At 54.4% G+C, this 25,557-nt stretch overlaps 1 protein-coding gene across 1 annotated transcript in view; it reads left to right on the forward strand.

Moving 5' to 3' along the window:
* ATP13A4 (ATPase type 13A4) overlaps window positions 1-25,557 on the forward strand; it is an 89,350-nt gene that overhangs the window by 60,488 nt on the left and 3,305 nt on the right. The window contains 12 exon segments of the mRNA XM_015409276.1: window positions 1,067-1,240; window positions 6,793-6,946; window positions 8,118-8,262; window positions 8,457-8,536; window positions 11,556-11,598; window positions 13,161-13,270; window positions 15,086-15,182; window positions 15,567-15,639; window positions 17,905-18,079; window positions 19,307-19,533; window positions 21,073-21,161; window positions 23,877-23,957. Coding sequence (XP_015264762.1) covers window positions 1,067-1,240; window positions 6,793-6,946; window positions 8,118-8,262; window positions 8,457-8,536; window positions 11,556-11,598; window positions 13,161-13,270; window positions 15,086-15,182; window positions 15,567-15,639; window positions 17,905-18,079; window positions 19,307-19,533; window positions 21,073-21,161; window positions 23,877-23,957 — 1,448 coding nt within the window.

The raw sequence follows: 25,557 nt of genomic DNA on the forward strand, positions 1-25,557 counted from the left end.
GGGGGGGGCTGGGGCTGGGCCAGAGGCATTGCTGTGCTAGGAGCAAGGGTGACTCCCGGGGGAGGCTGAGCACTTTCCTGAAAATTTCGGCGGGGGCTGAAGCCCCGCCGCCCCCACGAAGATTACGCCTATGGCTGTGAAGAGGCCCCCTCTCGGGAGCTGCGGAGGCAGCCGGCCAGTCAGAAGGGTGAGACCAGAGTCTCTGGGGCAGCTGCAGAACCTTCAACTGCCAGCGGGGGGCAGTGGTGGGAGGGCCAGAGCCAGGATTCAGTCTCCTCTCCGCCCTGGAAGCTTGCTGGGTGGCCTGGGGGCCGGTCACACACTGGCAACCTCGCCTGCCTCACAGGGTTGTTGTTGTGAGGGGAACACGGAGGAGGGGAGGATGTTGTAAGCCATGTTGGGGGGGGTTGTCTCCAGTGGGAAGGAGGAGAGTGGGGGCATCAATGAAGTAAAGGGAGGAATGAGTCTTGGGGTGCTTTAGTGTCAGACCCCCGGTCCAGCTCCGCTCAACAACTCTCTCTTGGCAGTGATAAGTTTATTGAGATGTATGCCAGACCCAGAAAGTCACTGTGTTAGAACTGAGGACTTTTGGTGGGTACAAGCTTAATATAGGTAATTCAGAGAAAAGCCCCTTCCTTCCCCCCAGGCATACGTCACATTGACTCAGCGCCTAACGTTGCCATCCCAACCAAGTGAAAGATATATGTCTGGGTTATCTGCCGTCCAAGCTGGTACAAAGAGTCTCTCAAGGACACCTTCCCCTGGGAAACAGAGAGGAGGGGAGGGAGGCTGACTTGTGAAGTTATGTCTCCTAGAAGCGAAAGGTCTCAGTCTCACCCTCACTCACTCACTCCACCCCCCTCCCCTTAGGAATTCCCTCCCCTCCCCCCAACAGTGATGGCAACCAAAGCGAGCAAAGAGTAGCGTGGCTTGACACCTAGAGACTCACAGATTTACTATAGCTGCAGCGTATGGGAGCTACAGACATGGCGGTGGAGACCTGCGGGGACATGGGACCCGGACCACAAAGGCCTCCACCACAGGAAATCAGTGCGTCTTTAAGACGTCACACGACGTGTGTCAGAAATGTGATGCGCCTGAATCCTCTGTCCAAGGGAGGAGGTGGAATCCGGCCTGACCTTTCTGGGCTTCCTGATCATGGAGAACCGCCTGAAGAGGGAGACCCGGCCGGTCCTGGAGGAGCTGACGGCCGCCCGCATCCGGAGCGTGATGGTCACAGGTGGGGGTGCCTTCTTTGGGGAGAGACCGTCTGGCCTGGCAGCCGGAGGGAGGAGGACTCTGAGCGCGTCCCTCAGATTTGCAGCGGTGTTCCATGGGCACCTACCAGTCAAGAATGTTGTAAGCCCGGCCTTTCTCCTCAAAGCAGCACACATTGTTCTCCCTCCTCCGTTTCATCCTCACAACAGCCCTGTGAGGTAGGCGAGCCTGGGAGAGAGAGCAGCTGGCCCAAGGTCACCCAGCAGGCCTCAGTCCAAAGTGGGGGTCTGAAGCAGGATCCCACAGAGCCCTGACCTCTCTGAACCCACCAGTTTGGTGTGGTGGTTAAGTGCAGGTGGACTCTAATCTGGGAGAACCGGGTCTGATTCCCCACTCCTCCTCCACGTGCACCTGGCTGGATGACCTTAGGCAAGCCGTAGTTCTGTCAGAGCTGTCCTTGAAAAAGAGCAGTTTGTGTCAGAGCTCTCTCAGCCTCACCCGCCTCACAGGGTGTCTGTCTGTTGTGGGGAGGGGAAAGGAAAGGAGATTGTAAGCCACTCTGAGACTCCGAGAGAAGGGTGGGGTATAAAACCAATTTCTTCTTCTTCTTCTTCTTCTTCTTCTTCTTCTTCTTCTTCTTCATCTTCATCATCATCATCATCATCTTCATCATCTTCATCATCTTCATCATCTTCATCTTCTTCTTCATCTTCATCTTCATCTTCTTCTTCTTCTTCCAACCGTGTAGGGTTTTCAAGGCAAGAGATGAACAGAGGTAGGCAAGGTCCCTCCCAACTCTAACATTCTATGATCGGGAGCCAGTTGGGTGTGGTGGTTAAATGTACAGACTCTAACCTGGGAGAACCGGGTTTGATTCCCCACTCCTCCTCCACTCGCACCTGGCTGGATGACCTTGGGCAGGCCTTAGTTCTGTCAGAGCTGTCCTGGAAAAAAAGAGCAGTTTCTGTCAAGGGCTCTCTCAGCCCCACCTCCCTCCCAGGGTGCCTGTCTGTTGTGGGGAGGGGAAGGGAAAGGAGTTTGTCAGCCACTCTGAGACACCTTTGGGTAGTGAAGGACCGTGGGGTATAAACCCAATTCCTTCTTCTCTTCTAAGACAGACCAGTGACCATCAGCATTTCTCTAGATCTTTTTGGCAGATAATGTGTGCTACAGTCCTACTCTCATTTCTTCACACCATAACCAAGGGTCCCTCTAAGCTGTGGAGTCTCGTGAGCAAAGATTCTCCTTTGTGAGCCGCTGGCGTTAAAGTTGTGAGTGAGCGATTTGGCTGCTGCATAAATGAGTTTGCTCTGGAGCCCCATCCTTCCTGAGCGAAGACAAAAATGTGTGAGCTGGCGGAGGCTACAACACTGTGAGCTGGCTCACACTAACCCAGCTTAGAAGGAACACTGACCATAACCCTCTGAGGGAGGCCAAGCTGTGAGGGGGCGACCAGCCCTTGGAGCCTTTAGCCTACGTTCCCACACGGATACCCCTTCTGCCAGCTTTCCTGCCAGCTTACTTCCTCTGTGCACCCTCCCGTGCACCCTCCCATGCACCCCCCCCCCCAGTGACTTCCCTCTCCCTTTCTGCCTGCCCACACTGAAGGAAGACATTCAGCCTGGGGAGGGAGGGGGGTGATTATTGATGGTGGTGTGGGGAGAACCCCTGGCTGGTGCCTGCCTGCACGTGACATGTGCCCCCTTACTTAGCTGGGGCTCCTCTGACCCAGTTTCCCCTCCCTGTCATGAGGGAAGTTCTGCAGGTCCTGATACAGGAACCCCAGGTTTCCAAATGAAGACCGGCTGGCGCTTGCCACCAATACTCCCTCTCAGCTGTGGAGTCCTGTGAGCCAAAATTCTACCTTGTGAGCTCCTGGCATTAAAGATGTGGGCGAGCGATCTGGGTGCTGCATCGATTCATTTGCTCTTCTGAAGCCCTCCTTCCTGAGCTAAGACAAAAACGTGTGAGCCGGAGGATAAAAAACCGGGAGCTAGCTCACACTCACTCAGAGGGAACACTATTCGCCACCCCGTCCTGCTCCCCCTCGAGTCTCCGGAGTGGAGGGATGTGCCTTTCCTCGGGCCACCAATAAAATTCACACCAACCCTTCTGTGTGATTAAGGCCTTGGGTTCTCCTCCGGGGTTCGTGGGCTCAGGCTCCACACTCGAGTTCAGCAACTCAGGCAAAGTTTTTTATTACAAAAAAAAAAAAAAGACACAACGTTAGTATAACAGTAGATAATAGAAGCAAAAAAAAAAGTTGGCAAAATTCTAGAACTTGTCAAGATACAACAAGTCACTAAACTCAGCTCGCACTCGCTCATACAGTGTTGTCATGCAAACCCGGAGGCAAGGGGAATGTCCCGCCAAAAATAACGGACGTTAAAAAGATCCCTCCCCCACACACTTTAACCCTGGCGGGAACATGCTAACAAGCTGAAAAAACTTTTCTCCAGTCCGGCTGTTAATTAAGACAGTTCAGCCGAGGGGCTCTTAGTGAGATGAAAACTGGGCCGTTCCTGCAACGACTCCGTTCTTCAGGGCTTCTTTACACCTTATTTATTTATTTATTTATTTATTTATTTATACTTATATTTATACCCCGCCCACCCTGTAAACAGGCTCTGGGTGGCTTACAAAAGACGGCAAAATATGCTGATTTCACATAAAACGTTGTTGTTGTTGTTGAGTCGCACAGTCTTTGTGACCCCATGGACCAGCTCCCACCAGGCCTTCCGGTCTTCCGCCGTCCTCTGAAGTTGGCTCAATTTCATGTTCGTTGCATCTATGACACTGTCTAGCCATCTCATCCTTTGCCGTCCCCGTCTTCTTTGACCTTCAATCTTTCCCAGCATCAGGGTCTTCTCCAGTGAGTGCTCCCTTCTCATTTGGTGGCCAAAGTATTTGAGCTTCAGTTTCATTATCTGGCCTTCCAGGGAACAGTCAGGGTTGATTTCTTTGAGGATTGACTGATTTGTTCTTCTTGCAGTCCAAGGGACTCTCAAGAGTCTTCTCCAGCACCATAGTTCAAAAGAATCTATTCTTCGGCGCTCGGCCTTCCTTATAGTCCAGCTCTCGCAGCCATACATGACTACTGGGAATACCATTGCTTTGACCATGCGGACTTTTGTTGGCAGGGTGATGTCTCTACTTTTTATCATGCTGTTTAGGTTCGCCATCGCTTTCCTCCCAAGGAGCAGGCGTCTTTTAATTTCATGGCTGCAGTCACAGTCTGCGGTGATCTGGGATCCCAGGAACGTGAAGTCTGTCACTACTTCCACGACTTCCCCTTCTATTTGCCAAGGAGTGATGGGGCCGGATGCCATGATCTTAGTTTTTTTGATGTTGAGCTTCAAGCCCACTTTTGCGCTCTCCTCTTTTACTCTGAGCAAGAGGCTCTTTAGATCCTTTTCACTTTCAGCCATTAGAGTGGTATCATCTGCATATCTGAGGTTGTTGATCTTTTCCCCAGCAATCTTAATTCCCGCTTGTGATTCATCCAGGCCAGCATTTCGCATGATGTACTCTGCATATATATTAAATAAGCAAGGTGACAGTATACATCCTTGTCGTACTCCTTTTCCTATGCTGAACCAATCAGTTGTTCCGTATCCGGTTCTAACTGTCGCTTCTTGGCCCTTATACAGGTTTCTCAAGAGACATGTGAGGTGGTCTGGTACTCCCATCTCTTTAAGGACCTGCCATAGTTTGTTGTGATCCACACAGTCAAAGGCTTTAGCATAGTCAATGAAGCAGAAGTAGATATTTTTCTGGTACTCTCTTGCTTTCTCCATAATCCAGCGAATGTTGGCAATATGATCTCTCGTTCCTCTACCTCTTCGAAACCCAGCTTGTACTTCTGGTAGTTCTCTATCCACGTACTGTTGAAGCCTAGCTTGTAGGATCTTGAGCATGACCTTGCTAGCGTGTGATATGAGTGCAATTGTGCGATAGTTTGAACATTCCTTGGCATTGCCCTTCTTTGGGATTGGAATGTATACTGATCTTTTCCAATCCTGTGGCCACTGTTGCGTTTTCCAAATTTGCTGGCAAATGGAGTGCAGAACTTTAACAGCATCCTCTTCTAAGACTTTGAATAGCTCAGCTGGGATACCATCACCTCCACTAGCTTTGTTGTTAGTAATGCTTTCTAAGGCCCATTTAACTTCACATTCCAGGATGTCTGGCTCGAGGTCAGTGATTATACCGTCGTGGTTGTCAAGGACATCGAGGTCTTTCTTGTATAGTTCTTCTGTGTATTCTTGCCATCTTTTCCTAATCTCTTCTGCTTCTGTTAGGTCCCTACCGTTTTTGTCCTTTATCATGGCCAGCTTTGCATGGAACGCTCCCTTGATTTCTCCAATTTTCTTGAAGAGATCTCTAGTCCTTCCCATTCTATTGTTTTCTTCTATTACTTTGCACTGTTCATTCAGGAAGGCCTCCTTATCTCTCCTTGCTGTTCTCTGGAAATCTGCGTTCAGTTGGGTAAATCTTTCCTTTTCGCCTTTGCCTTTCGCTTTCCTTCTTTCCTCTGCTATTTGTAAAGCCTCATCAGAAAGCCATTTTGCTTTCTTGCATTTCTTTTTCTTTGGTATGGTGGTGATTGCTGCCTCCTGTACGATGTCACGAACCTCTGTCCATAGTTCTTCAGGCACTCTATCTATCAAATTCAGACCCTTGAATCTATTCTTCACCTCTACTGTATATTCATCAGGGATGCGATCTAGGTCAAACCTGAATGGCCTAGTGGTTTTCCCAATTTTCTTCAGTTTAAGTCTGAATTTTGCAATGAGTAGCTCATGATCTGAACCACAGTCAGCTGCAGGTCTTGTTTTTACTGACTGGATAGAGCTTCTCCATCTTTGACTGCAAATTATATAGTCAATCTGATTTGGGTGTTGCCCATCCGGTGATGTCCATGTGTCGAGTCGCCTCTTAGGTTGTTGGAAAAGGGTGTTCGCTATGACCCGTGTGCTCTCTTGACAAAACTCTGTTAACCTTTGCCCTGCTTCATTTTGCTTTCCAAGGTCAAACTTGTCTGTTATTCCAGTTACCTTTTGACTTCCTACTTTAGCATTCCAGTCCCCTATGATGATGAGGACATCATTTTTTGGTGTTAGTTCTAGGAGGTGTTGTAGGTCTTCATAGAACCGGTCCACTTCAGCCTCATAAAACATTAAAATAGCATAAAACATACTTAATATATCAATATATCAAAAATAAACATTAAAGTGCTCGCAATATTAAATATATTAAAGTGGATGGCGTGTGTTTTAATTCTGGTCATCTTCTCATCTTCAAGCCAGTCCTATGGGCCAGATGTTACATGGCACCGTCGGTAGTGGGCCAGTCCAATATTCCCGATGTACACATGGGATCGTGGGTGGTAACAGTGGTGGCAGCTCCTATTTGAAAGCCTGGCGGAAGAGCTCCGTCTTGCAGGCCCCTCCTAAAAGTCACCCCTTGTAGATGGACGAAGTAGCCCCTGTGCACAACTGTTGCCGGGTAGAGTCTGGGGGGGAAGGTGGTCCGGGCAGCCTTTAGTGTGACCCCCCCCTCTGGCCTCTCTAGGGGACAACATCCAGACAGCCATCACGGTCGCCAGAGATGCTGGCATGATTCTGCAGGACAGCCGAGTGATTCTGGTGGAGGCCAGCGCCCCCCAGGCGGAGCACCCCTCCGCATCCATCACCTGGAAGCTCCTGGAGGACAGCCGGACGGGCCAGCGCAGAGGACCAAAGGTGAGCTTCCTGGGGGGGCTGTGGCAGGACGTCGAGCCCCCTGGCCTGGGCGGTTGGGTGGAGGCGGCAGAGTCCTTCCAAAAATGAGGGCAACGGAGGGAGTCATGCCAGAGGCCAGGTCCCGGCATGAGGCTCAGCCCTCAGCTGCCTACACCTGACTCTCCACACGTGGTACAGATGACCCCGCCCCCAGCTGCCCTCTGAGCCTCTGGACGCAGGCAGCTGCCCTTTGCCCCGTGGCCCGACTCCTCCCCTCGGACTGGCAGTGGCTCTCCGGGCCCTCAGGCAGAGAAGGCTCTTCCCCAGCTCCTGCTGCCTTTCTGTGGCCCTTCGACCTGGAGAGGGAACAAGTTCATCCGGGGACTTCCTGCCTACGCGGGGCGCCTCCTGTCCCACTGAGCCACGCCCCCACCCCACCCCACCCCTAATTCACACCCTCCCTTCGTGAAGAGGACGTTCATACCCTCCTTTTGTGATGTTCGAGATTAACATAAGAACATGAGAGACGCCAATGCTGGATCAGGCCAATGGCCCATCCAGTCCAACACTCTGTGTCACACAGTGGCCAGAAATACCAGGTGCCCTCAGGAGGTCCACCAGTGGGGCCAGGACACTAGAAACCCCCTCCCACTTTTGCCCCCGCCCCCAAGCACCAAGAAGACAGAGTATCACTTGCCCCAGACATAAGAACAGAAGAGACGCCCATGTTGGATCAGGCCAGTGGCCCCTCCAGTCCAACACTCTGTGTCACACAGTGGCCAAAAACACCAGGTGCCCTCAGGAGGTCCAGCAGTGGGGCCAGGACACTAAATTCAAATCCAGGAGCTCCTTAAAGACCAGCAGGATTCCCAGGTTCAAAGATACCAAGGGGCTCCGACTCCTGAAAGCTTCCACCCAGGAAGCTGTGTTGGTGTCTAAGGTGCTCCTGAACTCGAACTGAACTTCTCCTGCAGACTGACATGCCTGCTCACCTGACTTTCGGGATGTGATGCCTCAACATGGTTTTTGTTGAGGAGCCCCCTGGTTGATGGTCTGGACTCCTGGGGGTTTATTTTTGTATTTCCTTTTCGAATGCGGCTTGGCTTGCTTGCTTGAGAGACTGCTTGCTGCTCGTGTTCTGGATTCTGTGGGTGTACTGTGGGCCTGGCTTCACAGAAAGGGGGGGGTGCCCTCCTTCCCTCTCACTCTTTCGCAGGACCTCCCCACCGCCTCGGGAGGAGGGAGCAGCCAGTTCCATTTCTGCATGACCGGGGGCTCTTATGAGGTCATCACGCAGTTCTTCGGACATTTACTCCCAAAGGTGAGTTTGGGGTGCTGGAGGAGCAAATGGACCGGAGCCGCCTTGCTGCCTGTTTTGCAGAAGGATGGTCTGGCCTGGCGGGTCCCGGGAGCAAACTCTGCTGGGAGAAACTGGCTCAGCCAGGCTATCCACCCCCCCCGACTCTCTCTGGAGCGAGCTGCTGGTGTGTCCCTGACAGCCCCTTCTGCCCACAGCTCCTCCTGAACGGGACCGTCTTTGCCAGAATGTCTCCTGCTCAGAAAGCCAGCCTGGTGGAAGAGTTCCAGAGGATGGAGTGAGTGTGCCTCTCTGCGTGTGTGGTTGTGCGTGCGTGTGTTAGTGCAAGTGCCTGTCCACACAGATCCAAGCTGCCCGGCCAGAGAGACAGCCGTCATGGGCACGACCGCGAGGAAGGAACCGCTCACACTGTGAAAGGTTGTCTCCGGGAAACTAAAAATACGTCTGAGCTCAGGGATGGGCTGTGAAGAACCCTCGCCCTGTTTATGGCTCTAGCATGCCACCTCTAAGGTTATCGCCCTGACCCGGGCCACTCCCAGAGACCTACAGGGTATGAATTTACATTCTCCCAGGGTCGTTCCTATCAGTGCACTGAGAGATATTTTAACAGGAGGCTCGTTAGAGACTCCGTCTTGTCTTTTGGTAGCGATAAGGATTGGTGACTACTCCAATTAAAACAAACAGGTTTATTACAAACAAATACTTAACAACATACAAGTTAGGGAGAAAGCTACAGTGAGCGAGACACAAACAAACAAACAAACAAACAGAAAACGAGTCTAACTCAGCTATTACTTATCCCTTGGGCGTTGCCCAAAGCAGCTGTGCAGACAAACTGGTCTGGGGCTGAACATCAAAGTTCTTTCCTCCGGCTGACACAGTCCTGGAACGTGGTCTCCGGGCGTCTGACCTTCACCAGTCTCCAGTAGTTAAGAGTACTCCAGCAAAGTTCTTGGCTCCGTCTCTAACCCGAGACAGCTCTCATCTTGGCCTTTTTTGGCCTGGCTTGCCTTCTAATTTATGGCAGACGAGCTGTCAATTCCCCCTTACGTCACAGAGGCAAGCACGTGGCTGACTTAGATCTGCTCCTGTCATAGATCTTGTCGAGTCATGCTAACATTCTGACAGTTCCCAGCTGCAAGCAGTTTCCCTAGCCGGTAATTGGTATTAGGTGCAAGGGCTAAACGTGCTAACTAGCTAATTCTCATAGACAAACACAATGCCGACTGGTCCTGCAAAGACTTTAGGAATTTAAAGGGACCAATGTCTTGACATGGGCTCCTTTCCCTGCCCCATGGTGACCCCCCCCCCACAGGGCCTACTGGGGTGCTGGCAAGCCAAAGGGGCGTGGGGCGAGTGTTGTACTTGGCCGGCACACCACCTTTTGGGGCGTGGGAGGGATGGGACTGAACTCAGCCTGCCTTAGAAGAGTCATGGTGAAACTTCATTGGTGTTACTTTCGGCGCAAGTGCTGAGGAGCCAGACTTGGGTGGCTGGAAGTAATCCCTGAGTGTCTAAAAGGTGCTTTGTGAGTCTGTGTGGGTGTCTGGGGGGGGGTTGTCATTGTGGGGCAGGAGGGTCCCTGGTGGGAGAGTTTGCACTCACAGAATCACAGAGAGTGGGAAAGGGCTGCACAGAGACCACCTAGTCCAGCCCTCTGCCCAATGCAGGACCAGCCTAGAGCATCCCTGACAGATATTCCTCCAGCCCCTTCTTAAAAGCTGGCAGTGAAGGGGAGCTCGCCACCCCTCTAGGCAACTGATTCCACCTTTGAATCACCCTGACCGTGAAAAAGGTATTCCGTAGCATCCAGCGGATACTTTTCTGCCTGCAATTTAAACCTGTTGCTTCGGGTCCTCTCCTCCGCTGCCGACTGGAACAGCTCCTTGCCCTCCTCCAAATGACAGCCTTTCAGATATTTAAAGAGAGCAGTCATGTCCCCCCTCAGTCTCCTCTTCTCCAAACTCAACATTCCCAAGTAGTCCCTCGGCCTTTCCTCGCAGGGCTCAGTCTCCAGACCCCTGATCATCCTCGTCGCTCTCTTCTGCAGCCTCTCGGTTTTGCCCACATCAAGACTTTCCCTCTCAGAACTGCCACACTCCTGACTCTCTTTTGAAGGGTGGGCTCTGTTCAAAAGGGGGAGTCCTCCTCAGGGCCCTTCTGCCCCCCCCCAAGGCTTTTCCTGATTGCCACCGCTCCTCCCCCCCCCCGTTGTGCCCCTGCTTCTGGGGCGGAGCAGGCAGAGAGCGGAACCATCCCCCGGCCTGATGCCGGGGCTTGCCAGGGCCTGCAACCCACTTTTGAAATGTAGCTGTGGGCCGGCCAGCCTTTCTCCTGTGGTTGCCCCGGATGGTGCTGCTCTGCTAAGGGCCAAAAACAGACAATGCGTTTTGTAAGGGGTTCAGGTCCGGGTCCCTCACCTCAGTCACGTGGCGGCAGAAGAGAACTTGCTTTTAAAGCCTGGAGCAGCGGCATTGGGGGAGTTTGGTGTAGTGGTTAAGTGTGCGGACTCTAATCTGGGAGAACCGGGTTTGATTCCCCACTCCTCCACTTGCACCTGCTGATGTGACCTTGGGTCAGTCACAAGCTCTGGCACAGCTGTCCTTGAAAAAGAGCCGTTTCTGTCAGAGTTCTCTCAGCCCCACCCACCTTACAGGGTGTCTGTTGTGGGGAGGGGAAGGGAAAGGGAAAGGGGTTTGTAAGCTGCTCTGAGACTCTGAGTGAAGGGTGGGGTAGAAATCCAATCTCCTCCTCCTTAGCTGAAAGGTGCCAGTGGGGGAGAGCTGCAGGTGCTCTGGATGCTGTATGTGAAGCTCCAGTTTTATGCAAAGGGCTCTCCACTGAGTCCGTTTGGGCAGAGGAACAAGGCGTGAGGCCCCCCCCATCCCCATACGCCGTGGCCCTTAAGTCAGATCTGCTGTTCCCTGCTGTGCTGCGTGACTGAGGTGAAAGCCAGTTGGGCCGGGGGAACCCAAACGTAACCCATTCAAAAATACGTTGTGTGCTTTGGCCTGGATGTTGTGGTGAGAGTGCTGGCCCAGGGTGCCTGGGTTCGAATTCCCACCCTGCCATGGAAGCTGTCTGGGAGCCCAGAGGCCAGTCATCACGCTCTCTCCGGCTGGCCTACCCCATAGGGTTGCTGTGAGAATCCAATGGGAGAGGAGGAGGGGACTGGGTGTGCCCGTTCAGAGGAAGGGAAGGATAAGAATTTTAAAAGGGGATGGGTGGGAACCCTGGCTGGCACAGAGCCATGGCTAGCGTGAACTCACCGGTGTGCTTTTGCTTTCCGCTTCCAGTTACTTTGTGGGCATGTGCGGAGACGGCGCCAATGACTGCGGGGTGAGTCGTGTTTTAAAAGGGCTGGTTCCGGAGGAGGCAAGACTCTTGCAAAAGCAGGGCGCTCAGCTCGGCTGTGCGTTGCACACACTGGGCATTCTCTGCGGAGGCACCGCCGTGTTTGAAGCGGGGGCGGGGGTGGGGGGGAGAATGAGCAGAGGGCCAGGTTTTGGTTCACATTGGCTGCTGTATCATAGAATCATAGAAAGTTAGAGTTGGAAGGGACCTTGCAGGTCATCTAGTCCAACCCCCTGCACTCTGCAGGAGCAGAGCCGAAAGATAGCCCTACATACCTACAACATACCCGAAAGAGGGTCGTCCAGCCTCCGCTTGAAAACGTCCAGCGAAGGAGCATCCACCACCTCCCGAGGCAGACTGTTCCACTGCTCAACCACTCTGACAGTCAGGAAGTGTCTCCTGAAGAGTGACTCCATCCTGAGTTCCCTGGGTGGCTCACCGCAGATGAGACGTTTGCTGATATTGGGGAGAGGGTTGTGGGTGGGGCCTGCCCGGGGTTGCCAACCTCCAGAGGGGGCCTGGAGTTCTCCCAGGGTTACAGCTGATGTCCAGACAACAGAAGGGGAAATGGCACCTTTGGAGGGTGGAATCAAGCCCCCCGCTGAGCTCCCGGCCCTCCCCAGTCTCTCCACCCTCTCCATCCAATATCCCCAAATCTCTGCAGACTTCCCAAGCTGGAGTTGGCAACCCTGCCACCTGCCTCTGGCAACAGGAGCAGCAACACCCCCCCCCCCCCGCAACCCCCCCCCCCCCCGTAACTTCCCTCCCACAAATCCCTGGCTGATTTCCACTCATTTCCCAGACATTCCGTTCCCCATGTTCTTTCTGTGCCCTCCAAGCCGGGTCCGTGGCCAGTGCCTCCCCCCCCTCCAGTCCAGTCAGGCTGTCTCCCCTCCCTCCTGACCAACCGGAGCATCTTCCCTAGCAGTTCGGGATGCCAACAGATCAGGGGGAGACCTGTTGGGCGTGGGACTCCGCCCCACCTCTGCTTTATGAACTGGCTGCTCAGATGGACGGCCGCAGCCAGGAGGACTCTTTGGCGTGGGCCCAACGTAACGGGATGCTTTGTCCCCAAATCTGGGCCTTCTCCCCCCTCCCACCTTCAAATGGCCACATTCCTCTTCGGGAGTCACACCATGCAGGGTTCCCAAGCTCCAGATGGAGCCTGGAGATCTCTTGGCCTGGCAGTTGATCTCCCGCTGACAGGGACTAGTCCCCCTGGAGGAAACAGCTGCTTTGGAGGGTGGGCTCCATCCATGGCATCGTACCCTGATGAGGTCCCTCCCCTCCCCAAACCCCATGACCCCCAGGCTCCACCCCCTGCACATCTCCAGGAATTGGCAACCCAGCGGCTGAGGCTGGCTGAGCGTTGTGGCAAAGCTGTGGGGGGGCAGAGTCCCCCGGAGGCGGGAAGAGAGCCTGTCTGCCTGTCTGCCTTGGGGGAGAAGCCTCTTGGGGGGGGGACAGGGCCGCTGCGGTGGAATTGCTTTTGCCCCCCACCCCACCCCCTGCGGCTCTGAGCGGAGGCTTGCCTGCCTGCCTTCCAGGCCCTGAAAGTGGCGCATGCGGGGATCTCCCTGTCGGAGCAGGAGGCCTCGGTGGCTTCGCCCTTCACCTCCAGGACCCCCAACGTGGAGTGTGTGCCTGAACTCATCAGGTGAGCCCCGGTGTGTGTGTTGCGGGGGACGCATGTCATGCACAGATGTCCGGAGGGAGGGGGGCCGGGCTGGGACTCCAGGGGGTCCTACTCATCTTCTGCAATTTTGAATGCGCTACGACTTGAACGCTGAGTATTCCAAATGGCAAGTCAGACTGGGGAGTCGTAAAGAATCCTGGCTTCTTTCCTTCGAATGGATCGGGAGCCACCCACCCACCCCAGACTCCCTCGCTGGGCGAGGGCTGGGAGTGTGAGGAAGAGGCCCCTGGAATGAGGAAAACAAGTCCAGGGGCCCCCTCAAGGCTAACAAGGGGAAGGACCGTAGCTCAGAGGCTGGGCACCTGCTTGGCATGCAGGAGGTCCCTGGTTCAATCTTGGGCGGCGTCTCTCTTTGAAAGGCCCAGACTGTAAGTAATGGGAGAGAGCTCTGCTGGAGTCTCCAGCAGAGCTCTCTCCCATTACTTACAGTCTGGGCCTTTTAAAGAGAGATGCCGCCGGGGATTGAACCTACTCATCACTGACCTTGCTGGACGAAGAGCCTGATTCAGTCGAAGGCAGCCTCAGATGTGTTCGACTTTATTTCCATGGGAGCTCTTAGGGGGCCAGCCACGCTTGCTTCCCCCTTCGGTGCTGATCTGTTCCTACTCTCTCCCCACTCTGTCCGTGTATATTTTTCTACCAGACTCTTGTCTGTATCCTGAGGGGGAGAAGGGGGGCAGGGAGGGGCACCTTTGCCCCCCCCCCCCATGCACATGCACTGTGGGGCACTTCTTGCCCACGGAAGTTCCAGGTTATTGTTGCTCCCAGCGATCTCCACGGGAGTGCAGTCAGGAAGGCAAAAGGTTTCCCTCTTCCCTGGCCCGCGAGTCCTTGGGATCAGACAGGATCGTATTTGGCCCTCCCCTTAAGGCTCCACCTTTTGGCAGCCATCTTTGGGCGGGAGGAGGGAGGCGGGAGGATGGTGGGAGGGGCACAGACCCCCCTGGCTCGGAAGGTGTGGGCAGGGGGGTGGGGTGAGGACTCCGGGGCTCTCAGCCATCGCTGCCCTGTGCAGAGGAGAGGCTTCCCTTCCCCTCCGTGGCTGGGCACCAGAGCCTCCTGCCAGAGCGCTGGGCACCTCTCCGGTCCCAAATGTTAAGCTTTAATTAATAATTTATTAGTAATATTAATGTTAGCACGAGAGCCAGTTTGGTGTCGTGGCTAAGTGCGTGGACTCTAACCTGGGAGAACCGGGTTTGATTCCCCACTCCTCCACAATCAGCTGCTGGTGTGACCTTGGGTCAGTCACAAGTTCTCGCAGAGCTGATCTCTCAAGGGCAGTTCTCTCTCAGAGCTCTCTCAGCCCCACCCACCTCACAGGAGGGTGTCTGTCTGTTGTGGGGAGGGGAAGGGAAAGGAGTTTGCGAGCCGCTCTGAGACTCTGAGTGAAGGGCACGGGGTATAAATCCAATCTCCTCCTCCTCCTCTCCTTTTGATGTTGGGATGTTTTATATGGTTTTATGATTATTTAAACTGTTTACTTGTGTGTTTTTGTGCTTTGCTGTAAGCTGCCCTGAGCTGCCCTTGGCTGGGAGGGCGGGATATAACTCTGATAATAAATAAATAAGTATAAATAAATAAAACTGCAGCCGTGGCTTGAGAAGCCCCCTCCGTTTTTGAGCAAAGCTGCTCATGAAAATGTCCCCCTCCTGCCTCTGTTGGCACGTTGCGGCATATGTGCAGGAGAAACTAAAGTCCCCCCCCCATGCCGCCTGTTTCCCCGAACCTTCCAGAGGGGCCCAATTCACCAGTCTCCTGCTCCTCTTCCCCGTGCAGGCAAGGCCGGGCGGCCCTGGTGACCTCCTTCTGCATGTTCAAGTACATGGCCCTCTACAGCATCATCCAGTACCTGGGAGTCCTGCTACTCTACTGGGTAAGCCGACCCGTCCCGGGGAGCTGGGGATTCGGTTGCTCAGGGGTCTGCAGGGCGAAGGAGGGGGCTGGGCTCTGCCCTCAGGCAGGCGGGCTGCCAAGGTCCTGTTGCTACTGCACCCGCTGTCCACGGGCCAAGCAGGAGCCTCTCCTGCCACTTGGTGGTCTCTCCCCCCCCCAGCACCTCCCCTGCTCGCTCTGTCCCAGGCTTTGCAAGTGCCTCCCCAGACCCAGCCACCGGGCCCCTCAACGACGCGGTTCCTGTGCGGACACACCCACACCCACACCCACACACAAAAACACGGGGTCCAGTGAGAGGCTGTTTCCGGCATGCCTTCCGCCCAGGCCGAGCATGCCACGCCCTCCCCCCCTCCCTCTCTTTCAGCAACTCAACTCCTTTGGGAACTACCAGTTTCTGTTCCAGGACCTGGCCATCACCACCCTCATTGGAATGACCAGTAAGTGGCTCTAGGCTCTCTGGGGCACGGAAGGCGAGGAGGTGGCGGGTGAGTGCGTGGGTGGGACTCTCCGTCTCAGAGATGCCAGGAGGAGGAGAAGGAGGCCTGGCGGTCTGAGGGATCCGGGAGGTGTAAGCCAGTCCAGTCCCAGGGGCATGGCCGCCGTTCCCTCTTCAGCCTGGCAGTCGAGACCCAGTCTTTAGAATCGTAGCATGTTAGAGTTGGAACTGGGACCTTGCAGGTCATCTAGCCCAACCCCTTGCACTCTGCAGGAGCACAGCCAACAGAGAGCCCTACAGCAGACCCGAAAGAGGGTCGTCCAGCCTCCTCTGCTTGGAAACGTTTAATCTCAGAGTTGGAAGGGACCACTGGGGTCATCTAGTCCAACCCCCCTGCCAATTCTGGCTCGACAGCCCTAATATCCCCAACAAGGAGGTCTCCAGTTGCTACGTAAAAACCTCCAACGACGGAGAATCATCCACCTCCCAAGGGACACTGTTCTGGGGTTGAACAGACCTCGCCGGCAGGAATGTCTGCCCCAGAACTAGAACAGACCTCCTTTGCTGTTGTTTATATGCATTAGTCCCTTAACCCAAAGCTGAAGAGGCATTAGTCTGAGTACACCAGCTCCTTGTCACTCCACCCAGAACAGAACATGCAGAAATTTGAAGGGAGAGCTGTGCATGGATACAAAAACCTATAAGGGCCAATGCCTCTCTTGGAGGCAGCCAAAGGGGCTTCATTTTGGCATCACACAGGCCTTGTTCTCACAGAGATGGGACATTACATGCAACCGATGCTCCCTCTAAGCTGTGCAGTCTTGTGAGCAAAAATCCTACTTTGTGAGCTACTGGCATTAAAGCTGTGAGCGTGCAATTTGGCTGCTGCATCAATTTGTTTGCTCCAGAGCCCTCCTTCTCCAGCTAAGACAAAAATGGGTGAGCCAGGGGCTAAAAATTGTGAGCTAGCTCACACTAACTAAGCTTAGAGGGAACACTGCTGCCTGCAATTGGGCTGCACCCAAACGTGTCCAAATGTTTCTCTTCCCACATAAATGCCTTGTGCATGGAAAACCAGCCTGTGGCTAGACAGCTGCTCCTTGACTGCTAGCTTTTTGTCTGAGAGCCAGTTTGGCGTAGTGGTTAAGTGCGCGGACTATAATCTGGGAGAACCGGGCTTGATTCCCCACTCCTCCACTTGCACCTGGCTGGATGACCTTGGGCAAGCCATAGTTCTGACAAGAGCTGTTCTTGAAAAAGAGCCGTTTCTGTCAAGAGCTCTCTCAGCCCCACCTACATCACTGGGTGTCTGTTGTGGAGAGGGGGAGGGAAAGGAGTTTGTAAGCCGCTCTGAGACTCTGAGTGAAGGGCGGGGTATAAATTCAATCTCCTCCTCCTCCTCTTCTTCTCCTCCTCCTTCTTCTCCTTCTCCTCCTCCAATCTCTTCTTCTTCTTCTCCAGTTTGGTGTAGTGGTTAAGTGCGTGGACTCTAATCTGGGAGAACCGAGTTTGATTCCCCACTCCTCCACTTGCACCTGGCTGGATGACCCTGGGCAAGCCGTAGTTCTGACAAGAGCAGTTCTTGAAAAAGAGCCGTTTCTTGAAAAAGAGCTCTCTCAGCCCCGCCTACCTCCCAGGGTGTCTGTTGTGGGGAGGGGAAGGGAAAAGGAGTTTGTAAGCTGCTCTGAGACTCTGAGTGAAGGGCAGGGTGTAAATCCAATCTCCTCCTTCTCTTCTTCTCCTCCTCCTCCTTCTTCTCCTTCTCCAATCTCTTCTTCTTCTTCTCCAGTTTGGTGTAGTGGTTAAGTGTGCGGACTCTAATCTAGGAGAGCCGGGTTTGATTCCCCACTCCTCCTCCACTTGCACCTGGCTAGATGACCTTGGGCAAGCTGTAGTTCTGATAAGAGCTGTCCTAGAAAAAGAGCAGTTTCTGTCAAGAGCTCTTTCAGCCCCACCCACCTCAGAGGGTGCCTGTTGTGGGGAGGGGAAGGGAGAGGAGTTTGTAAGCCCCTCTGAGACACCTTTGGGTAGTGAAGGGCCATGGGGTATAAATCCAATCTCTTTTTCTTCTGGTGGGAACTTTTGGGGTAGGGGGACAGCCAGTGCCAGGAGGGCCCCCCCCCCCCGTCAGGCCAAAGTGGTCCAGCCGGAGCACAGGCTGACAACCTCCGTGCCAGCTGGGCCGCGTAGGCCTGCCGCGGTTCCTGCCTGCTGTGCCCTGCTGGGTGCCCAGCGGAGACGCAGCCCTGCCGGCTTCTCTTCGCAGTGAGCCTGAACGGCGCCTCCCGCAAGCTGGTCCCCTTCCGCCCCGCGGCGCGTCTCATCTCCCCGCCCTTGCTGCTGTCCGTGGTCCTGAACATCCTCTTCAGCCTGGCCCTGGAGGTCTGCGGCTTCGTGCTGGTGCAGCAGCAGCTGTGGTACTCCCCCGGCGACATGTTCAGGTGAGCGGCCCACCCCACCCCACCCCACCCCACCCGGGCCTTATCCATCGGGTGGGATCCGGCCACGTCTTGGGCCCGCAGCACCTTTCCTTCTCCTCTTTCACAAAGTCTCCTGGGGGGGGGGGGTGTTCCCTCTGGGTCCTCCTCCCAACTCTCTGCGTCAGGCAGGCCCGTTTCCTCTGGTGCTCCCCGGAGGAGGGAGAGACTCCACGCCTTCTCACCTCCCCGGCAAGCTCTGTCCTGCGGGAGACACCCCGCCTGCTCCTTGCTTGCTGCCCACCCCCAGTGGCTTGGCGTGTGGAGGGAAATGGGGGGGAGGCTGCCTGTGAGTAAGGGGGGGGGGAGAGGGGAAACTGATTTTGACCCTCCAGACTCCCCACTTCTCTGCCTTGTTCATCCCTGCCTGAGAGACAAGATGTGGAGCAACAGATTTAGTTGACTGGAATGTAGATTTGAGGGAAAAGATGTGGGGAAGTGCCCTCGTGGTCCAGTCAGAGCGGCAGCAGAATGAGTGCGGTTGTAGCGTTCCCGCTTTTCTGCCCGGTGGTGTCCGCTGGCTCGAGCTGCTTTTTAAATGACTTGGACATCTTTGTGAAGAACAGGTCCAACAACTGCTATTAAGGTGGACCCTCCATGGGCAGGGGCAGTGTACCTAAAGGAGCAGATGCTGGGGGCAAGCGCCGGGGAGGGGGACGGTTCTCACACCAATTTGGGGTAGTGGTTAAGTGCGCGGACTCTAATCTGGGAGAACCGAGTTTGATTCCCCACTCCTCCACTTGCAGCTGCTGGATGACCTTGGGCAAGCCATAGTTCTGTCAGAGTTGTTCTTGAAAAAGAGCAGTTTCTGTCAGAGCTCTCTCAGCCCCACCTGCCTCCCAGGGTGTCTGTTGTGGGGAGGGGAAGGGAAAGGAGTTTGTCAGCCGCTCTGAGACTCCTTTGGGTAGTGAAGGGCCATGGGGTATGAATCCAATCTCCTCCTCCTCCTCCTCCTCCTCCTCTTCTTCTTCTTCTCCGGCTTCCCAGCCTTCCCGAGGCATGTCGCTGGCCTCTGTGGGCAACGGGATGCTGGGCTCCAAGAACCTGGGCCTGATCCCACAGGGCCTTTGGGCGGGCTCTGTCCTGGGAGAAGTATTCCTGTGGGAGGCCTCTTGCCCTTGCTGCGGCCCCGAGCGGCAGCTGCAGCGGGGATCCCCGTGGGACTGAGCGCCAGCCCCGTTTCCTTTGCAGCGCCTGCTCTCCCGGGAACACGAGTCACACACGCACAAGAGCCTTCGCTGGTCTCTCCCTGGGAGCCAACGGGACAGGAAACAGCACCGGCGGGGGGGAAGAGGAGGAAGAGAGCTACCGGAGCTACGAGAACACCACCACCTGGCTCCTCAGCACCATCGACTGCCTCCTGGTCGCCATGGTCTTCTCCAAGGGGAAGCCCTTCCGACAGCCCACGCGGAGGAACTGTAAGGGGGCCGAGGCGGGTGGAGGAGGGGCCAGATCGGGGGCCATCTCCACCCGGCTCTTCAGCCGTTGGTGGCTCCCCCGTCCCCTGAGGACAGTGGTGGAACTCCCTTCCACTGGAGAGAAACAAGGCCACCTGTTCAGGTCCTCTTTTTTTGGCAACAGCCTTTGGGCCCCGGTGTTTGAGTTTGCTGAGTGGGGGGGGGGTTAACAGTACATCCCCTGTGGTCTGCTCTCATCTGGAGAGGTCCCTCTAAGCTCTTGCCGTGGGAGGTGGTCAGGGCGGGGGCAGAGCACTTGGCCGGCCTGCTGGGAGCACTTAGAGGAAGGCGGGGCCTGGTGAAAGCCGGGGAGCAAACTCAAGTAGCCCCCCCCCATCCCCAGGCAATGCTCCTTCTAAGCTGTGGAGTCTTGTGAGCAAAAATTCTACTTTGTTAGCTGCTGGCATGAAAACTGTGAGCAAGCGATCTGGCTACTGCAAAAACCAGTTTGCTCTGGAGCCCGTCCTTCCTGAGCTAATATGAAAATGTGTGAGCCAGAAGCTAAAAAACTGCGAGCCAGCTCACACTTACTCAGCTTAGAGGGAGCACTACCCCCAGGGTGAACCTCTTTTTTTTTTTTGTAGTTATTACACATAATCAAAGATTAACAAAACACAATAACCATCTCTCCAAAGATAGCTGCAAAAGAATAAGAACAAAAAAGCTGGGTAAGCAAAGGAAAAAACAAACCGAAACGTTCACAGGATTATCACCATCTGTTTGGTTTTGCGACTTCGACAAGACGTCGCAGCTGCTCCGCCCCTTTGGTTCCTTCATTTGTCAGCTGGCTTGTTTCTAAAGATCCCCAGTAGCGAGTGGGGGACGAACCGTGGTTGTGTGTGCCGTGTTCCCTCTAAGCTGAGTTAGTGTGAGCCAGCTCACAGTGTTTCAGCCTCCGGCTCACATTTTGTCTTAGCTCAGGAAGGGTGGCTCCAGAGGAAACTGATTTATGCAGCAGCCAAACTGCTCGCTCACAGCTTTGATACCAGTGGCTCACAAAGTAGAAATTTTGCTCACAGGACTCCACAGCTTAGAGGGAGCACTGTTTGAGCAAAGGTAGATGTGGCTTCCAGGTGGGCTGAAGAGCATGCCAGGGCTGGCAGGCAGCTCTGAGAGCCAGTCTGGTGTAGTGGATAGGAGCATGGATTCTAATCTGGGAGAACCATGTTTGATCCCCCCACTCCTCCATATGCAGCTGCTGGTGTGACCTTGGGTCAGTCATAAATTCTTTCAGAGCTGTTCTCTCAAGGGCAGTCCTCGAGAGAGCTCTCTCAGCCCCACCTCCCTCACAGGGGGTGTCTGTTGTGGGGAAGGGCAGGGAAAGGAGTTTGTGAGCCGCTCTGAGACTCCCGAGTGAAGGGCGGGGTATGAATCCAATCTCCTCCTCCTCCTGAGCCTGGGGAGGGCGGGGAAGGACTTTGGGGAAGGACGTCAGTGGGGGGCCCTGCCACGGAGTCCATCCTCCCAAGCAGCTGCTCTCTGCCTTTCTTCCTCCTCCAGATGTGTTTGTCCTCACGTTGGTGGTGCAGCTGGCCGTCTGCCTCTTCTTGCTCTTTGCCAGCTTGGATGAGCTCTATGCCCGGATGGAGGTGAGTGGCACTCGGACTCCAGGAGGCGGGTCTTCCTCCCGTGGGACTCCGGAAGGGGCTGCTGGCCCTGGTGTGGCTCGAGGCTTCTCTCCCAAGGAGTCCGGCCTGAGGGAGGGGCTCAGTGTGCCCCAGGCTCCGTCCCCTAGGCAGGAAATGCGTGGGAGGGGGGATTCCAGCCCAGGGGTCAGCAGAGCCCCTCCCCATGGCCATCTCTGCAGTGAACTGGTCCCAGGAATGCTGCTTCCTTCGTGACGTGGCTTGGCTCACTCACCTGAGTTGTGCGACACATTTCTGGCGCCGTTCCTGCTGCTCTCTGATCGTGGCCTAGAGCTCAGCCTAGGATGGGTTTGGGATTGGTACGTTCCTTCTGGGATGAGTGAGTGTGAGCTAGCTCACAGTTCTTTAGCCTCCGGCTCGCACATTTTTGTCCTAACTCAGGAAGGAGGGCTCCAGAGCAAGCTAATTTGTGCAGCAGCCAGATCGCTCGCAGCTCACACCTTTAATGCTCAGTCACAGGGGAGAATTTTTGCTTACAAGGCTCCACAGCTTCGAGGGAGCCTTGGTAGCACCTCATGGGCTGGAAGTGGGAGCAGCTGTCTTTGAGCAATACACAAATGCATCATCTGAACCGGGAAGGAAAAGGTTCACCGATGTGGTTTCCCCAAAATCCAGTTGTCTCATGGACACCTCCCCCCCCCCACAAATCTCAGCAGCTAACATTTTAATTTTATCTTAACAGTGTTCCAGCTGAGAGAGCTCAGAATATCCTGGTGACTTTCGTTCAATTTGCCATTTACCGGGTGCTGCTCCCAGGGACAGCCCTTGGCAATCTGGTTGAGGCTTTCCTACAACCGCCCTATGAGGCGGGCCATTGCTGCTTCCGTTTTCAGACGTGAAGCCCTGAGGCAGTGTGACCCCCCTCAGGCAGGGGTCTGCCCAAGCCCTTCTCTGAGGTGGGATTTGAAGCCCTCCCGCTCCGCCGGCTGGGCGGATTCTCCCAGGGCAAAGGGTGGCCGGGGGACTCCAGCGGCGGTCCCCTCCTGGCACCTCGGCCCGGCCTTCTCACCAGCACGCGGTCCAGAGCTGGATATCCTGAAGCAGCAGAGGCCAGTCCTCCCAGAAGGCCCCTCGCCCGGAATGCCCCAGAAAAGGCCATGTGGCAGGCAGGCAGGCTTGCCAGCCCCCAGGTCATCTATCAAAATGAGAGCTCGCGGGAGGAGATCGTATCAATGTAAAAACACTCCGTGAATGAATTACGAACAAAAGCAGAAAGATTGTATTGTGCAAAACAATTCAAACCGTTTTAAACCTTTGTTAAATTTCAACAAACCCTTATATGTTCTTAAAGAGCTAGGGTCAAAAAGTACTTGATACAAAGGGAAAACTCTAAATGAAGTCCACAAATCCTTTGTATAAAGAACTTAAGGAGAACAAAGGTTCTACGTCTTGCAGGAGTAGAAGAAGAAGAAGAAGAAGAAGAGATTGGATTTATTCCCCTTGCCCTTCACTACCCAAGGGAGTCTCAGAGGGGCTTACAAACTCCTTTCCCTCCCCCTCCCCACAACAGACAGACACCCTGGGAGGCGGGCGGGGCTGAGAGAGCTCTGATAGAAACCGCTATTTTTCAAGGACACCTCTTGTCAGAACTACGGCTTGCCGAAGGCCATCTAGCCAGGTGCAAGTGGAGGAGGAGTGGGGAATCAAACCCAGTTCTCCCAGATTAGAGTCTGTGCACCTAACCACGACACCAAATTGGCTATACATGGCTGGCTTCACTGCCACGTTCATGTTCTGCTTCTTCAGATAGCTGATACTCTTTAGCTGTGAAAATATACTTCTATGTCACATCCACTATATTTTAACATATTTACTACATGCTATGGTGCTGGAGAAGACTCCTGAGAGCCCCTCCTTGAACTGCAAGGAGACTGAAGTAGTCAATCCCAAAGGAAATCAACCCTGACTGTTCCCTGGAAGGCCAGAGACTGAAGCTGAAGCCCAAAGACTTTGTCCACCCAATGAGAAGGGAGTACTCATGGGAGAAGAAGACCCTGATGCTGGGAAAGATTGAAGGTCAAAGAAGACGGGGACGTTAAAAGATGAGATGGTTGGACAGTGTCATCGACGCAATGAACATGAAATTGAGCCAACTTCAGAGGACGGCGGAAAACCAGAAGGCCTGGCGTGATCTGGTCCATGGGGTCGCGAAGAGTCGGACTCGACTGTGCGACTGAACAACAACAAATATGTTATAGTATAGTGGATGTGACATAGAGGTATATTTTCAGTTTCACAGCTGAAGTTTCACAAGATAATCTTTCTGATTTTGTTCGTAATTTGTTGACGGAGTGTCTTTACGTTGATACAGCCTCCAGGTCATGGCGGGAGATCTCCTGGGATTATAACCGGTCTCCCGGTTACAGGGATCAGTTTCCCTGGAGAAAATGGCTGCTTCGGAGGGTGGACTCTGTGGCATTGTGTCCCCCCCCAGTTCTCCCCCCCTCCCCAGACCCCACCCTCCCCACGCTCCACCCCACCCCCAAAATCTTCAGGAATTCCCCAGTCTGGAGGAGACATTTCAAAGTGGGTGGGTGGAAGGTCCCAGTCCCGGGCGCCCCTCACCCAGCTCCTTGTGCGCTCAGCCTAGACACCTTCACCGGCCCCCGTGCTCCGTCCTCCCACTCTGTGACCACCTTCCCCCTTCCCTTCCCCCAGCTGGTGTGCACCCCCCTGGCCTGGAGGATCGCCCTGCTGGTCATGCTGATGGTCACCTTCGTCGTCTCCTTCACTGTGGAGGTGAGTAGACACCGCCTCTTCCGTTTCCAGTCCCGGTGGGTGGAGGCGCTGGGTCTGCCTCCGAGGGGGGGGGGAGAGCAGCAGCAGGAGGGGACCCCTCCCAGGGGGGGCATCTCTCTGGTGCCCAAACTGGACAGGAGGACGGTGCCAGTTATGGGGATCAGCCAGGACAGAGTGGTTTTAGTATGATTCAGAACATTTTCATGCCACCTTCCAATCTGATCAGGGCCCGTGCGGCAGCGAACATTAAGACGTTTAAGCAATTAAAAGTACAGTTAAAAGTATAAGACAATTCAATGGCGAAGGATGTGGAGGGAGGGAGATGGACGGGTCGCCCTGGGGAGGGAGTCCCAGAGTCCTCGGCTGTCTCTGCCACCCGTGTCTGTTCAGGCCAGGGGGCTCCTCGCCCTCCGCAACAGGCCTCCCCGTCTGTTCCTTTGCCCGTGCGGATGTCTGGGCCCACGGCAGCCAGAGCCTGTTCCCGCCCCTTTCCTGGAACTGCCCTCGTCTGTCTCTGGCTGCTGGGTCCTGATGACTCCCAGGCGCTTCTTTGCCTCTGTGATCTAACAGGGTCAAGCTAACAAATAAATTCTTCTAAAAACACAAACATTTATTATGGTGTACACATAAATAAAACATAAGGTAAAGGTAAAGGTTCCCTTGCTCGAAAGCCAGTCGAATCCGACTCTGGGGTTGCGGTGCTCATCTCCGTTTCAAAGCCGAAGAGCCAGCGCTGTCCGAAGATGTTTCCGTGGTCATGTGGCCGGCATGACTAAACACCAAGGCGCACAGAATGCTGTTACCTTCCCACTGAAGTGGTACCTCTTTATCTACTTGCAATTTCTTGCTTTCGAACTGCTAGGTTGGTAGGAGCTGGAACTAGAGACAGGAGCTCACTCCGTCATGCGACCCACTCTGGTCTCGAACTGCTGAACTACCGACCTTCCACAGCCTGCAGTTCAGCGTCTTAACCACTTGATCCACCGCAGCTCCACAAATAAAACATACATAAGGTTAAAAGAAATAGTTCAAATATCAAACAAAGCTTATAACATTCAGAGTTGCTAGTTATACATGTCCAATTGATGGGTACAGCTTTTGGCCAATAGATCATACGTGTTTCGGCCCCTTCGGGCCTTCCTCAGTGGTCAATATTCCTATTGTACAATAGCACACATCCAGAAATGAATGTATAAGCAATTTTTCTTAGAACCAGGTGTTGCTTTCTCATATGCTTTGCAGTTGCTAAAAGTTTGCATAATAGGCCCTGGATAGTAACTGCACAAGTTCTCCAAATTATTCTGGTAACGAACATCCCATTCGTCAGGATGTGTGTCACTTCCACCAAAGGTAGTAGTCAAGTTGGAGAATTTGCACAGCTCATACCTATGGGCCACTATACAAACTGGTAGCAAATGCAAAGCATATAAGAAAGCAACATCTGGTCATATATATATACAAGTGGGGGACCCGCGATACTCGCGGGAGAGGGGGAGCTCCACACCTATGAGGAAGAGGAGGAAGCAGCAGGAGGAGGTAAGTTCCCCCCCATCCCGCCGGTTCTTCCGTCTCCTCCACCCCCCTCCACCCCCTGGCTCGA

This window comes from Gekko japonicus, unplaced genomic scaffold, assembly GCF_001447785.1.
Source record: "Gekko japonicus isolate JY-2015 unplaced genomic scaffold, Gekko_japonicus_V1.1 scaffold398, whole genome shotgun sequence".
Taxonomy (NCBI): domain Eukaryota; kingdom Metazoa; phylum Chordata; class Lepidosauria; order Squamata; family Gekkonidae; genus Gekko; species Gekko japonicus.